At 43.9% G+C, this 12,129-nt stretch overlaps 1 protein-coding gene across 1 annotated transcript in view; it reads left to right on the top strand.

Annotated features, from left to right (window-relative positions):
* The window catches only part of COLGALT2 (collagen beta(1-O)galactosyltransferase 2), a 121,194-nt gene extending 112,525 nt beyond the window's left edge, over positions 1-8,669 (top strand). Inside the window, exons 11-12 of the mRNA XM_070768559.1 lie at positions 3,709-3,915; positions 5,761-8,669. Of these exons, the coding sequence (XP_070624660.1) occupies positions 3,709-3,915; positions 5,761-6,037 (484 nt within the window). The 3' untranslated portion in view covers positions 6,038-8,669. The remainder of the gene's footprint in view (positions 1-3,708; positions 3,916-5,760) is intronic.
* Positions 8,670-12,129: the final 3,460 nt, after the last annotated feature.

Here is a 12,129-nt window from a genome sequence, read left to right as displayed (position 1 = left end):
CTTGTGGTTTGGTTGATGCATTTCTTAGGAAAGCGTACCAATGGATCCAAGGAAGAAGAGTTATTGTTCTGATAAGGATATGGGGGATGGAGCTGGGGAGATGTTTTCTAAATTTCCGTGACTGATCAAGGGCAAGTGTTCCATTGAAATCTATTATCTAATCACAAAGAATTATAGCTGTTTCCAATTTTTCACATCTCACTTTATAAAATGAATAAAGCAAATGTACTTAAACTCAAAATATGAAAGCATATAGGCTGTCTGTGACAGCAGTATTAAATTTCTCCAGAAAAAGAAAATAGTAAGCAGGGAAAAATAGAACAAGCCATTGAAATCATCTAGGGCAGCGTGTCCAATAGAAATATGTGAGACATATCATTTAAAATTTTCTGTGTGTGCTCAGTCATATCTGATTCTTTGCTACCCCATGGACTGTAGCCCACCAGGCTCCTCTGTCCATGGGATTTTCCATGCAAGAACACTGGAGTGGGTTGCCATTTCCTCCTCCAGAGGATCTTTCCGACCCAGGGATCAAGTCTGTATCTCTTGTGCCTCCTGAATGGGCAGGTGACTTCTTTACCACTGCACCATCTGGGAAGCCATCATTTAAAATTTTCTAGTAATCATATTAAAAAGATAAAAATAGGTGAAATTAACTTTAATAATACATTTTATTTAATCTAACATATCCAAATATTATTTTAACATATAATCAGTATTTTAAAACTATTAATGAATTAGTCTATATTCTTTTTTCATTCAGTCTTCAAAATCCAGTATGTATTTAATGCATACAACACACCTGAGTCCATATGCTAAATTTTCAACTGTTGAAGTAAACTGTAGCCCTACCAAAATAATACATTTTGAATAAGAGAAAAAATATTTTACACAAAGTCAATTTTAAAATTACAGTTTACATTTAGTATAACAAATTGAGTATAAGCTTAGTTCCTCAGTCACTCTGGTCACAATTCAGGCGTTCAATAGGATTTTCTCTTTCACTTGATACATGAGAGAAATTCAGGCTCTTTGCTTTTAAGAGGCTGCGGTTGAGAGGTGACTATATTTATCTCCAGAAGAACTGAAGATGAACACAGACTTATTCTATATATCCTAGGATGTTTCAACAAAGAGGATAGCTTAAATATTGAAAGAGATGGTTTTTAGAGCAAAATAGAGGAATTCAGCTTTTTCTGACAGACAGAAAGCCAGATCTCCTCAACTTGGCCCAGGCAAGCAGAAGCAACCAGGCTCCAGACAGAAGTAATGGATCACAGATCCATGGGTAGACTGGGGATGGGGAGAATAGTTGAGGGTACATCCTGCGTTGCAGAAGTAGTTCCTGGAGGACAGAACCCGGGAGGAAGCATGGGCAGAGATGGGTGAGGGAAGGCAAACCGTGCAAGTGGTGCCATCCATTCTTTCCCAGAGGAAACCTCTTGAGCTACTCTTGGGTTCCTAGGTCTTTCACTTTGGACTGTATCTTTTCCAAAGCATTTTCTCTCTTGTGTTTACCACCAGCATTTGGAGAGCTGTGTAGAAAATATCAAGTCCCCAGACTGAAGCTCTAGGGACTTGAAAGCAAAGTTGGGATTCTCACATCTGGTCTTTGTTGTCCCCTTCCAACCTCTATAAACACAGCTGAAAATCCTACACTACCTTTGGGAAATGATCGGAAAAAAATCTGCTTTTCGTCATGAAATTTTTAAAAGATTTTTTTTTTAATATTGGAGCATAGTTGATTTACAATGTTGTTAGTTTCAGGTGTATAGCAAAGTGATTCATTTATACTTGAGATTCTTTTCCCATATAGGTTATTACAAAATATCTTGAATATAGTTCCCCTGTGCTATATAGTAGGTCTATGTTGATTATCTGTTGTGTACATAATAGTGTGTATGTGCTAATCCCAACCTCCTAATTTATCCCCCCCCCCCCACACACCTTATCCTTTTGGTAACTATTAAGTTTGTTATCTAAGTCTGTGACATATTTTGTAAATAAGTTTGTGTGCATCATTTTTTCAGATTTTTTCAGATGTTAGTGATATCATATGATAGTTGTCTCTCTGTCTGACTTAATTCACTTAGTATGATAATCTTTAAGTTCATCCATGATTCTACAAATAGTATTATTTCATTCTTTTTTATGGCTGAGTAATGTTCCGTTGTGTATATGTACCACATCTTCTTTATCCATTTCTCTGTTGATGGAAATTTAGGTTACTTCCGTGTCCTGGCTTTTATAAATAGTGCTGCTCTGAATACTGGATGTATGTGTCTTTTCACATTATGGTTTTCTCTGGGTATATGCTCAGGAGTGGCGTTGCTAGATCATATGGCAGTTCTAGTTTTAGTTTTTTAAGTAAAAAGACTTGAAAAATTTTGTATCCTACAACTTTACCAAATTCATTGATGAGTTCTAGTGGTTTTTGGTAGTGTCTTTAGGATTTCTTATGTATGGTATCATCCCATTTGCAGCAGTGGACAGTTTAAATTCTTTTCTAATTTGAGTTCCCTTTATTTCTTTTTCTTCTCTGATCACTGTGGAGGACTTCTGAAACTGTGTTGAATAGAAGTGGTGAGAGTGAGCATCCTTGTCTTGTTCCTGATCTTAGAGGAAATGCTCTCAGCTTTTCACCTTTGAGAATGATGCTAGGTTTGTCATATTTGGCCTTTATTATGTTGAGGTAGGTCTCCTCTGTGCCTGCTTTCTGGAGAGTTTTGTTTAAAAAAAAAAAATGGGTGCTGAATTTTGTCAAAGTTTTTTTCTGCCTATATTGAGATGATCATGTTTTTCTTCCTTTAAATGCTATTCTTTAATAATATTTATACTCACTTGCTCACACTGGTGAGTATTCCCTTGTACGTCTGCCCCCAGTGTCCTGGCCCCCACAGTGAGTCATAGCCACTCCCCCACCCCGCCAGGAGACACTCCCAGACCATCAGGCAGCTTTGTCCCGCACTCCTCTGCAGTCACTGCTTTTGCCCAGGTCCTGCTGTGCACGAGACTGTGTGTGTACCCTCCGGGAGTGGAGTTTCTGTTTCCCCCATTCCTGCGGAGCTCCTGCAATCAAGCGTCCTGGCCTTGAAAGCTGAGTGCTCCGAGGGAGTCCTCCTCTTGATGGCAGACCCCCAGACTGGGGAGCCTGACATGTGCTTCAGAACTCTCACCCCTGTGGGAGAACTTATGAGAAATAATTATTTTCCCCCTTGTGAGTCATCCACCTGGTGGGTACAGGATTGGATGCTATCACGAATGTGCCCTCCTTCCATCTCGTTGTGACTTCCTTGTATTTGGGGGTAGAATGTCTTTGGTGGTGGGTTCTGGTCTTTTTTGTCGATGGTCATCCAGCAGTTAGTTGTGATATTGGTGTTTTTGTGAGAGGAGGTGAGCTCACCTTCTACTCCACCATCTTGTCTCCAACTTCTGAAAGATCTTTTAATCTCTTCATTTCAACTTTCAGGCCTTAACAGCCTTCTAGGCAAGGATAGCTGGGCTCTTGATAAGTGGAACCACAGAAATGGCCTGAAATTGATGGAAGATGGTGACAACCATGATTGATGTGCTGTGCCCTGTTGTGTGATACATTTAAATAAGACACAGTTGGTCCAAGCTTTCAAAAGTGTCTGCAAAGCTGTGCTCCATTCTTATGGATGTTTAATACTCAAATTGGAATTTTCTCCCCCACCCATTTCCTTTTAGTTATATTGGTAGGAAGAGGATGCAAGTAAAAGAACCAGAGAAATCTGTGCCCAACGTGGTAAATCTGGTTGAAGCTGACTATTCCTACTGGACCCTCGGCTACGTCATTTCTCTGGAAGGAGCACAGAAGCTGGTTGGAGCAGATCCTTTTGGGAAGATGCTCCCAGTGGATGAGTTTCTGCCAATCATGTACAACAAGCATCCTGTGTGAGTTGCCCTGAACTGCCTACCTGTCCCTTGAGCATTATGCTACTTGGTTTTGGGTAATACTTGGTATTTTTTAAAGGGGTACTCCTTTCCTAAATGATCTTTCCATAATCATGACAAAGAGAGGCCAACTCGAGTGATTACCTCCTTTTACAAACAGGGGATATAAGGCAGAAATGGTGAGTCTTGCATAGGAGTCCTCTTTAATACCTGCTAGGAGTCAGACACGACTGAGCACCTTCACTTTATTTTTTCACTTTCATGCATTGGAGAAGGAAATGGCAACCCACTCAAGTGTTCTTGCCTGGAGAATCCCAGGGACGGGGGAGCCTGGTGGGCTGCCATCTATGGGGTCGCACAGAGTCGGACACGACTGAAGCGACTTAGCAGCAGCAGCAGCTTAACTGTGCATACTATGCTCGGTCTTCTCGTCTTTGATTTTCTTACTTCCATAAACCTGTACACCTCAAGGTGAAGGTCATCTTCCTAAGCACCTCAAATTTTTCAGTTCGTTTCTTAGTCCATTGTGTATACTGTTGGCCAGGCAGTGACTCACAAGCTAGTCAGGAACCCAGACTCATGAACAGTCATTGTGACATATTGTGATACCTACGATCACAGAGATGTGTTAGAGGCTCGGGGAGAGTGGAGATGGCCTCTGAGCTGGGCGTCCACAGAAGACAGTGTGATGCTCAGAGTTCCCATAGCCTGGAGTTCAGTATGACCTAGTGCTGTATCAAGAACATGGTAAATGATGGGTTTATGTATCAGTCTCCCCAGTAACCTGTGAGCCTCTGAGGCAGGGACCATCTTTATCTCTGTGTCCTTAGAGTCTAGTCCAAATTCTACCCATGCTACCTGCTTGATTGATGCTTCCAAAATTCGTTAATGGAGCAGACCAGGTTCTAACCTTGGCTCCTTCTCTCGTTGCTGGGTGATCTCCTCCCTAGATGGTCTTCTTTGTAGCAGTTCGATGTTCTTGTCCTGCATCTTGCCCATTTTGTCTCCTGTCCTCAGTAAAAATGGATGTGTCAGAGACTGATTTTTATCTCTGCTACCCGACAGAAACATGGAGGTCAACCATCACCCTCTTAACAGAAAGGAAATTGAAACCTAGCTGCTGAGCAGACGTCACCTCATGTAATCGGCAGAGGAGCCCTGGGAGGGAGGGCTCCTTGTCCCTTCATTTACACTCACAGGCTGCTGGACTGCAACACCAAGCTGGTGTGCCTCCAAGCCTACACCACATCACTCACACCTTCACTCCAGCTCCCAGCCATCTCATTCACTGATCCAGGATCAAAGCATTTTCTACAAAGTGATCACTTTATTTATTATTGTGGCCCAACAGAGCTTAAACCTTAATTTTTAGAATAAGACCTGAAATTCATTTTTAAGCTACTCTATCTAAATTTGGATCTTCCCTTGTAGCTTAGTCGGTAAAGAATCTGCCTGCAATGCAGGAGACCCGGGTTCGATTCCTGGGTCAGGAAGATCCCCTGGAGAAGGAAATGGCAACCCACTCCATTATTCTTGTCTGGGAAATCCCATGGACAGAGGAGCCTGGCAGGCTTTAGTCCATGGGGCCTCAAGTGTTGGACATGACTTAGTGACCAAACCACCGTCTAAATTTAACAAAAATACCCTGACCTTTTTCTTTGTGTACTTGTTTAAATCATCTGAAAGCCTTAAGAAAAAAATCTGTTGTGTTTGTAGGCTAAAGTTTTCCACAAAGACACAATTTAAAAAAATAATCAAATCCATGAGAATTTAGGAGGTAACAAGCAAGACCCTTTTCCCCTGTTCTGTGAGTGCCCTGCCCACCTGTCTGCCTCTTGTTTTCAGTGCTGAATACATGGAGCATTACGAATCCAGGGACTTGAAAGCCTTCTCTGCAGAACCCTTGCTCATCTACCCCACGCACTACACAGGCCAGCCGGGGTATCTGAGTGACACGGAGACCTCGACCATCTGGGACAATGAGACGGTGGCCACTGACTGGGACAGGACACACGCCTGGAAGTCCCGGAAGCAAAGTCGCATCCATCGCAACGCAAAGAACACAGAGGCCCTGCCACCACCAGCCTCCCTGGACACTGCACCTTCCAGAGATGAGCTATGAAGGCTCCATGGAGGGCTTACTACACTTTGGTTTTCCTAATGGGCCAACCATCTGTTTGCTCCAGTTTCTTTTAATGGTTACAGTGACCTAACCAAAGCGGTCTAATGTGATTGATCAAAATTGATATATTTTTAACGGGAAGAGAATAGGGAAACTAAACCCAAATCTCCTAGGATGGCTAGAAGATAGGCTTTCTGGCCACCATTAGGATGAACTTCAACCCAGACACCTTGTCCTTTAGTTCATTACCCATGATACCGGTTCCCACATTAAGGTTGAACAGCATAGCTCAGAGATGCTCACTCAAGGGAAAGGTGGTCACCAACGCTGTCACATCAATAAATGGGTAGGCCCGGCAGCCTACCCAACTGGACCATATCTAGTGGTCTGGTGGGCCCGTTTTATGTCATAGATGTGACCTTGAAAACTTGAGTATGTTCCAAGTTTGGTGGTGGGGGGTGGGAGGGCAGGAATCAAATAATTTAGAAATCAAATTAATCGGGCTTTTTCTTTAAAGGTATTTGTCATGAGCCTTATTGCAAAGTGAGCTTTGCATCTTAGTCTCCGTTATCCAACAGGGATGGGTATTTGGGTCTGTCTGAGACTTGGCCTTTGACTATCGTGACAACTGAAGCTCTCATAAAGAGCTGTCCAGTTTGCCATGTGGACATATTGAGTATAGTTTCATAGATATTTGAGGGTGTGTGTAGCTATTTGAAGAAAACACTCAAGCTTTGGCTTTCTTTATTATGGTCACTTGAGTTGGGATGCTCTATTTATGAAGATAAATTTAATATATAAGGGGCCAGGGCTGGTCTGTAATTGCTGTCCCAGGGGTTCATGTGCTGCCCCAGCAGGTCAGACTCTCCCATCCCTCCTGAGCCTGGGAGTGAATTGCAGGCTTGAGGTTCATGGGTCTGTGAGAGACAGAGCACATGTTCAGGCCAGCAACTGTCCTTGCCTGGGATTTTCATTCTATTTTGAATTATTTATTTTTACAAAATGTTGGGGGTTGGGGGAGAGTCTGCAGGATAAGGCAGAGAAACAGATGCATCAGGCTTTCATCACTCCTGAGAAGTGGTCAGTGTAGACTTATTGGTTCCAGAACCTGGTTTTTCTGCATTTCCCAGGCCTGTTGAATGGGAGAGTCTAACCTATAAACAAATGATTCTCCACTTCAGGTGAGAGACCTTGGCTAGAAACAATGAACTGATCAACTGACATAGGCCAACACCCAGGGAAGCTCTTAGGGTCGCAATCCTGGGCAGACCACCTCTCTGCTTTCTCCATAAATGGATTTTATGTAAAATGCAGAGTTGGACTACATCATCTCTTCCAGTGCTGCCGTCTGTGATATCTCATGATGGTTTGCTTCAGGTATCTGTTCTCATGCCCACAAGCAGTAAAACTCAGTCTCCAGAAATCCCCGCCCCAAGCATCCTGTCCACACCGGCTCCTCTCCCCGTGTCCTGGCTGTTGGACTCCGAGCTTCATGCTTGGGAACAGAGCCCCAGGGCGGCCTTGCTGAGTGTACCCATGAGGGTACTGCTGACTGCTCCCCATGAAGGCCCCCGGCTGCAGGACAATCAGGCAGCTCCCCCCCCACAGAACGCCAGCCTTGGCCTTCCCTCTTGACATATGGTTGGTTCTTCTGCATTGACCAGTGAGCCAGGAGACAGAGGAGGGGGATCTCAGCTGACTGATTTTTACTGCTTAGACATGGCAGTCAGAACTTGATTCTTTGTCTAGAAAAACAGAGCATCTGGGGAGCTAATGAAAAACACTTAGGTGATTCCTAAGCTTTCCTTGGGTATTTTGTATTTTGCTTGAATATTTGAGTGTGTGCAAGTGTGCATGAATTTTATGTTTTTTTTTTTTTTATATAAAGAGGGTGGGAGGTGGCTGAGATATTAGGAGTGGAAATGGAGGCAGATTGAATTAATTTTTGTGTGGTTTTGTTTAATAGAGAACATTGGTGTATTTTCTTTTTCCCTATCAGCTGGTCTGGTGGGTTTATGCATTCTCATTCTTAAAAGACATTGTTGATAAATTCTAGAATTTTAGCTTAGGACTGTTCTACTGTGAATAAAGTTCTGGCTTTGTCAGCCCAGCCTTTGTTTCTCTTCACTCAGGTCTAGAATCCCAAGCAATGTTCTTTTGTTGTGAACATTGTGAACTGCAGACCCAGCATTTCTTAAAAAAAAAAAAAAAAGGGATTCCTTGACCTCATTACTCTTCCTCTCTCCCGTCTAGCCTAGTCTTAAGTCAAGACATTTGACCTTGGCAGTGTCAGAGGACTTTGCCTCCAGCCATGGCACCTGCTGTCTGCTTCTGGAAGTTAAACCCTCTCTGGATTTTGCGATGCAAGGTGGAATCTTCTGGATGGACAACCTTGACTTCAGCGGTGCTGGTGCTGCTGAGCGTGGACTGAGTGTCTACCATCTGCAGAGGACACACTGCCCGGGCCTTGCTTTGTTCACCGGGGCCTGCTGCAGGATCTGGGAAGCAAGAGCTGGCATCCCAGCCTCCACTACTGTCTGTCATGCTCTGTTGTTTCAGGGTGGGGAAGTGGTAAATGACTTGCCTTCTAGAGCTTGCTGTGAAACAAATTAAAAAACAATGTGCAACCCTGTGACTGTTCATTGGTTCCTCCAGCGCTGGTCAACAGCCCCCACTGCTGGGATTTCCGGGTTTGCACTGGCCCTAGGATGTCGGAGGCCAGAGATAATCATCACTTTGCTGTGGCAAAGAAGAGAGAGTAGTCACCAGCCTTCCCGGCCAGTTGGGGGATGTTTTAGACTGCTGAAGAGGTGGGTAAGCCAGAGAGCATTCAAAGGTACAGAGAAACAGGAGCCCCCAGTGGGAGGATGATGAGGGAGAAGTCATCTTGCATTTCTGTGCTGTTGATCAGCCTGTTCATCAGAAGATACTGAGATGCCTGTCCCAGGCCAAGGAGCTTTATCTTGGGGCAAAAACGGGAGAACCCATGTTGGACCCAGTGACTCCTTTGAATTTCAGGTCAAGCTCCACGCACACCCCCCCCACCCCCACCCCCGGACCTCAGAATCCAGTGTGAGCATGACCTTGTTTCAGGCCCTGTGCTGGGTGCTGAGATCCTCAGAGATCTGGGAAAGGTGCCTACTGCTGCGGGGTCCGTGGTCCAGGAGAGCTGCCGTGTATAGCCGGATGGTTGTCTTTCAGAGGCTGAAACAAAGGTGACTGTAGAACCCACGGAACCTGGTCGTGCCGAGGAGGGGGACCGTCAAGGGGGCCCGTTGAGGGACCAGCTTTGCTGGGAATGTGACCGTTGTGTTGGGTTTGGGAGCGTGAATGAGAGTTAAGGAGAGGGAGGAGAGTTGGGCACAGAGGGTGGGGATGCTTTCAGGCACTGTGATGGTGTGGGGCTGGGAAGGGGCCTCCACGGGAGTGCTGGGGAGCGGGGCAGGATGGAAGAGTCAGCTATGTGCTGGAGTTGTTGACAGGTAACAGTCTTGAGACCCACTGATGATGGCAAGGCACGGCAGCTACCCCTCCACGCTGGGCCGTCCTCGTGAATGCAGAGGCCGTTGTTTCTGGGGGAATTGTACGTTTGGTTTGTCTCCTGACAGACAATGCCGAGACTTCCAGTCAAAGGTTGGTGTCTGAAACAAAATTTCCATTCAGCTACACGCTTGGGAATCTTTTCACTTCTAGTTGGAACAAATCCATCTAATTAGTAGCTGTAAAATAAAGATGAGTCTTCCCAAGAGGCTTCTACATTGTGCTTTTGAGACATTCTTTCCAAGTAAGTGATCTCGATGACTGACAAGTTAATTCACCGAAGATTTAACTAATGACAAAGGCAGAGTGAAAGTGAGGCCGGTCATTTGATAAGATAGCATGTTATGGGTGGTACAGTTGGAAAGCACAGCAGAGGCAGCCTTGGAAATAACTGTTTCACCCGAGTTTTATGTTTGGTGTGGTGTTTGTTATTTCAGAGAGAACCTCCCTCCCCTAGAGGTGCTCTGATTAAATGTGTCAGAGGGCGGGGAGACATGAGAAGCGAGCAGTGGTCATGGGAGGGACTCCCCTGTGACCAGGGCTGATGGTGGCCCTGAGTCAAGGAGGCACTGCTGAAACAAGGCTGAAGAGTCTGGTCAGTGGTGACCAATACATTGTTTTTGGCTTTGTTTTTGCTTGCGTGGAAAAGAGAGAAATAATGATGGTGGGTTTTAGTACAATGTGTTAACAACAGATTACCTAGAAATTGTGCCTTCTCTTTTTTTAATTTTTAAGAGTTTTTTTTATTGAAATGTAGTTGATTTACAATGCTGTGTTAGTTTCAAGTGTACAGGAAAGTGATTCAGTTATACATATGTGTATTTTTTTTCTTTCTCTTTCATTCTTTTCTTTATAAGGTATTGAATATAGTTCCCTATTCTACACAATAGGTCCCTTTTCTGGTTATCTATTTTCTATAGAGTAGTGTGTATATATTAATCCCAAACTCCTAATTTATCCCTCCCAACTACCAAGATTTGGCATTTTCTATATGAATGGCCTCATTTTAGCCACTTCTTTCTGAGAGTTAGGCAGGGAAATGTAGCTATTAATTGTTCCTCATTATTAGGGCTTGTTTAAATAGCAAGTTAAAAGCATCCCTTGGCATACACACAGTATATTTTCCTCTAGCTTTCAAGAATGCCCACAGTTTTACAAAATGAACTTTGCCAGAATAGGTGATGTGAAGATCTGTAGATGAAAGGGACGCTCCATGATGTTCTGGGGTAAAGGTTTCAAGCTGTAGTAAAGAGAACACTCGATTGCTCAGCACTGCAAGTGAACGGGGCAGAGTGTCTTTTATGATATTTTGCTTAGGAATCACTGTCCCCTGGAGACACTTCTGTTCTTCCCTATGACCTCTGGTTCGCCACATAGCATGGTATCTTTTCCAATAGTTTCCTTTTCCATGTCAGGGAGGTTTTTAGCTATTATCTCTTCAAATATCTTCTCAGGCCCTTTCTCTCTCTTCTTCTGGAACCCGTATAAAGTGAATGTTGGTGTGCTTGATGTTGTCCCAGAGGTCTCTTTGACTGTCCTTTCTTTTCATTCTTTTTTCTTTGTTCTATGGCAGTGATTTCCACCACTCTGTCTTCTGTTCATTTATCCATTCTTCTGCTTCATTTATTCTGCTATTGATTGCTTCTAGTGAATTTTTCATTTCAGTTATTGTATCTTCAACTCTGGTTATTCTTTATTTTTTCTAATTCTTTGTTAAAAACTTAAAACTTTTTGCTCCATGCATCCATTCTTTTCCTGAGTTCTTGGATCATCTTTACAATCATTACTCTGAACTCATTCTCAGGGAGGTTGCAGTTCATGGGGTCGCAAAGTGTCGGATACAACTGAGTGACTGAACTGAACACCCTTAGTTCTTCTTCTGGGGTTTTATCTTGTTCCTCTGTCTGGAACATATTCCTCTGTTGTCTCATTTTGTCTAAACTTTTTTGTATTTTTATGTATGTGGAAGGTCAGTCATGCTTCTCAACCTTGGTGAAGCGGCCCTCTGTATGGGATATCCTATGTGACCCAGCAGTACACTCCCCTCTTGTCCCTCAAAAGCCAGGGGCCTGCGGGTCTCAGGATAGGTTCTAACTTGTGTTTTTTAGACTCAGTTTCACATGCTGTAGGACTGGATCTTTCTCGCTTCTGGTGTCTGCCCCCTTGTGGGTAAGGCTGGGCTAGAGGCTCGTGCAGGCTTCCTGGCAGGAGGAGGAAACGGTACCTTATCATGTGCCTGGAATGAGGAAACGGCTTGAATTGCCGCAAGAATAGTCTAGGTGTGCTTTCGGGAATATTTGACAGTGTTACTAAATACTGAATGAGATTCCAAGGCAAGGGGTGGAATGGCTCCATTAAAATTTGTTGTTGGGCCGGAAACTGGCTTCCTTTCTGGTCTGTGAATTTGCCTAGAATGGCCTTATACCCATAGGTGTATTGGCACAGAGATGATCTTAGTTTAAGATCATTCTGCCACACTAGGCAGGCAGCTCACAGCTCAAAGCCACCTTCTTGCATGTCCTCAAAAAGGATGGAAAGAATGAAGAATCATC

The sequence above is a fragment of the Bos indicus genome, chromosome 16 (genome assembly GCF_029378745.1).
Source record: "Bos indicus isolate NIAB-ARS_2022 breed Sahiwal x Tharparkar chromosome 16, NIAB-ARS_B.indTharparkar_mat_pri_1.0, whole genome shotgun sequence".
Classification (NCBI taxonomy): Eukaryota; Metazoa; Chordata; class Mammalia; order Artiodactyla; family Bovidae; genus Bos; species Bos indicus.
This window is presented reverse-complemented; position numbering and strand designations above follow the sequence as displayed.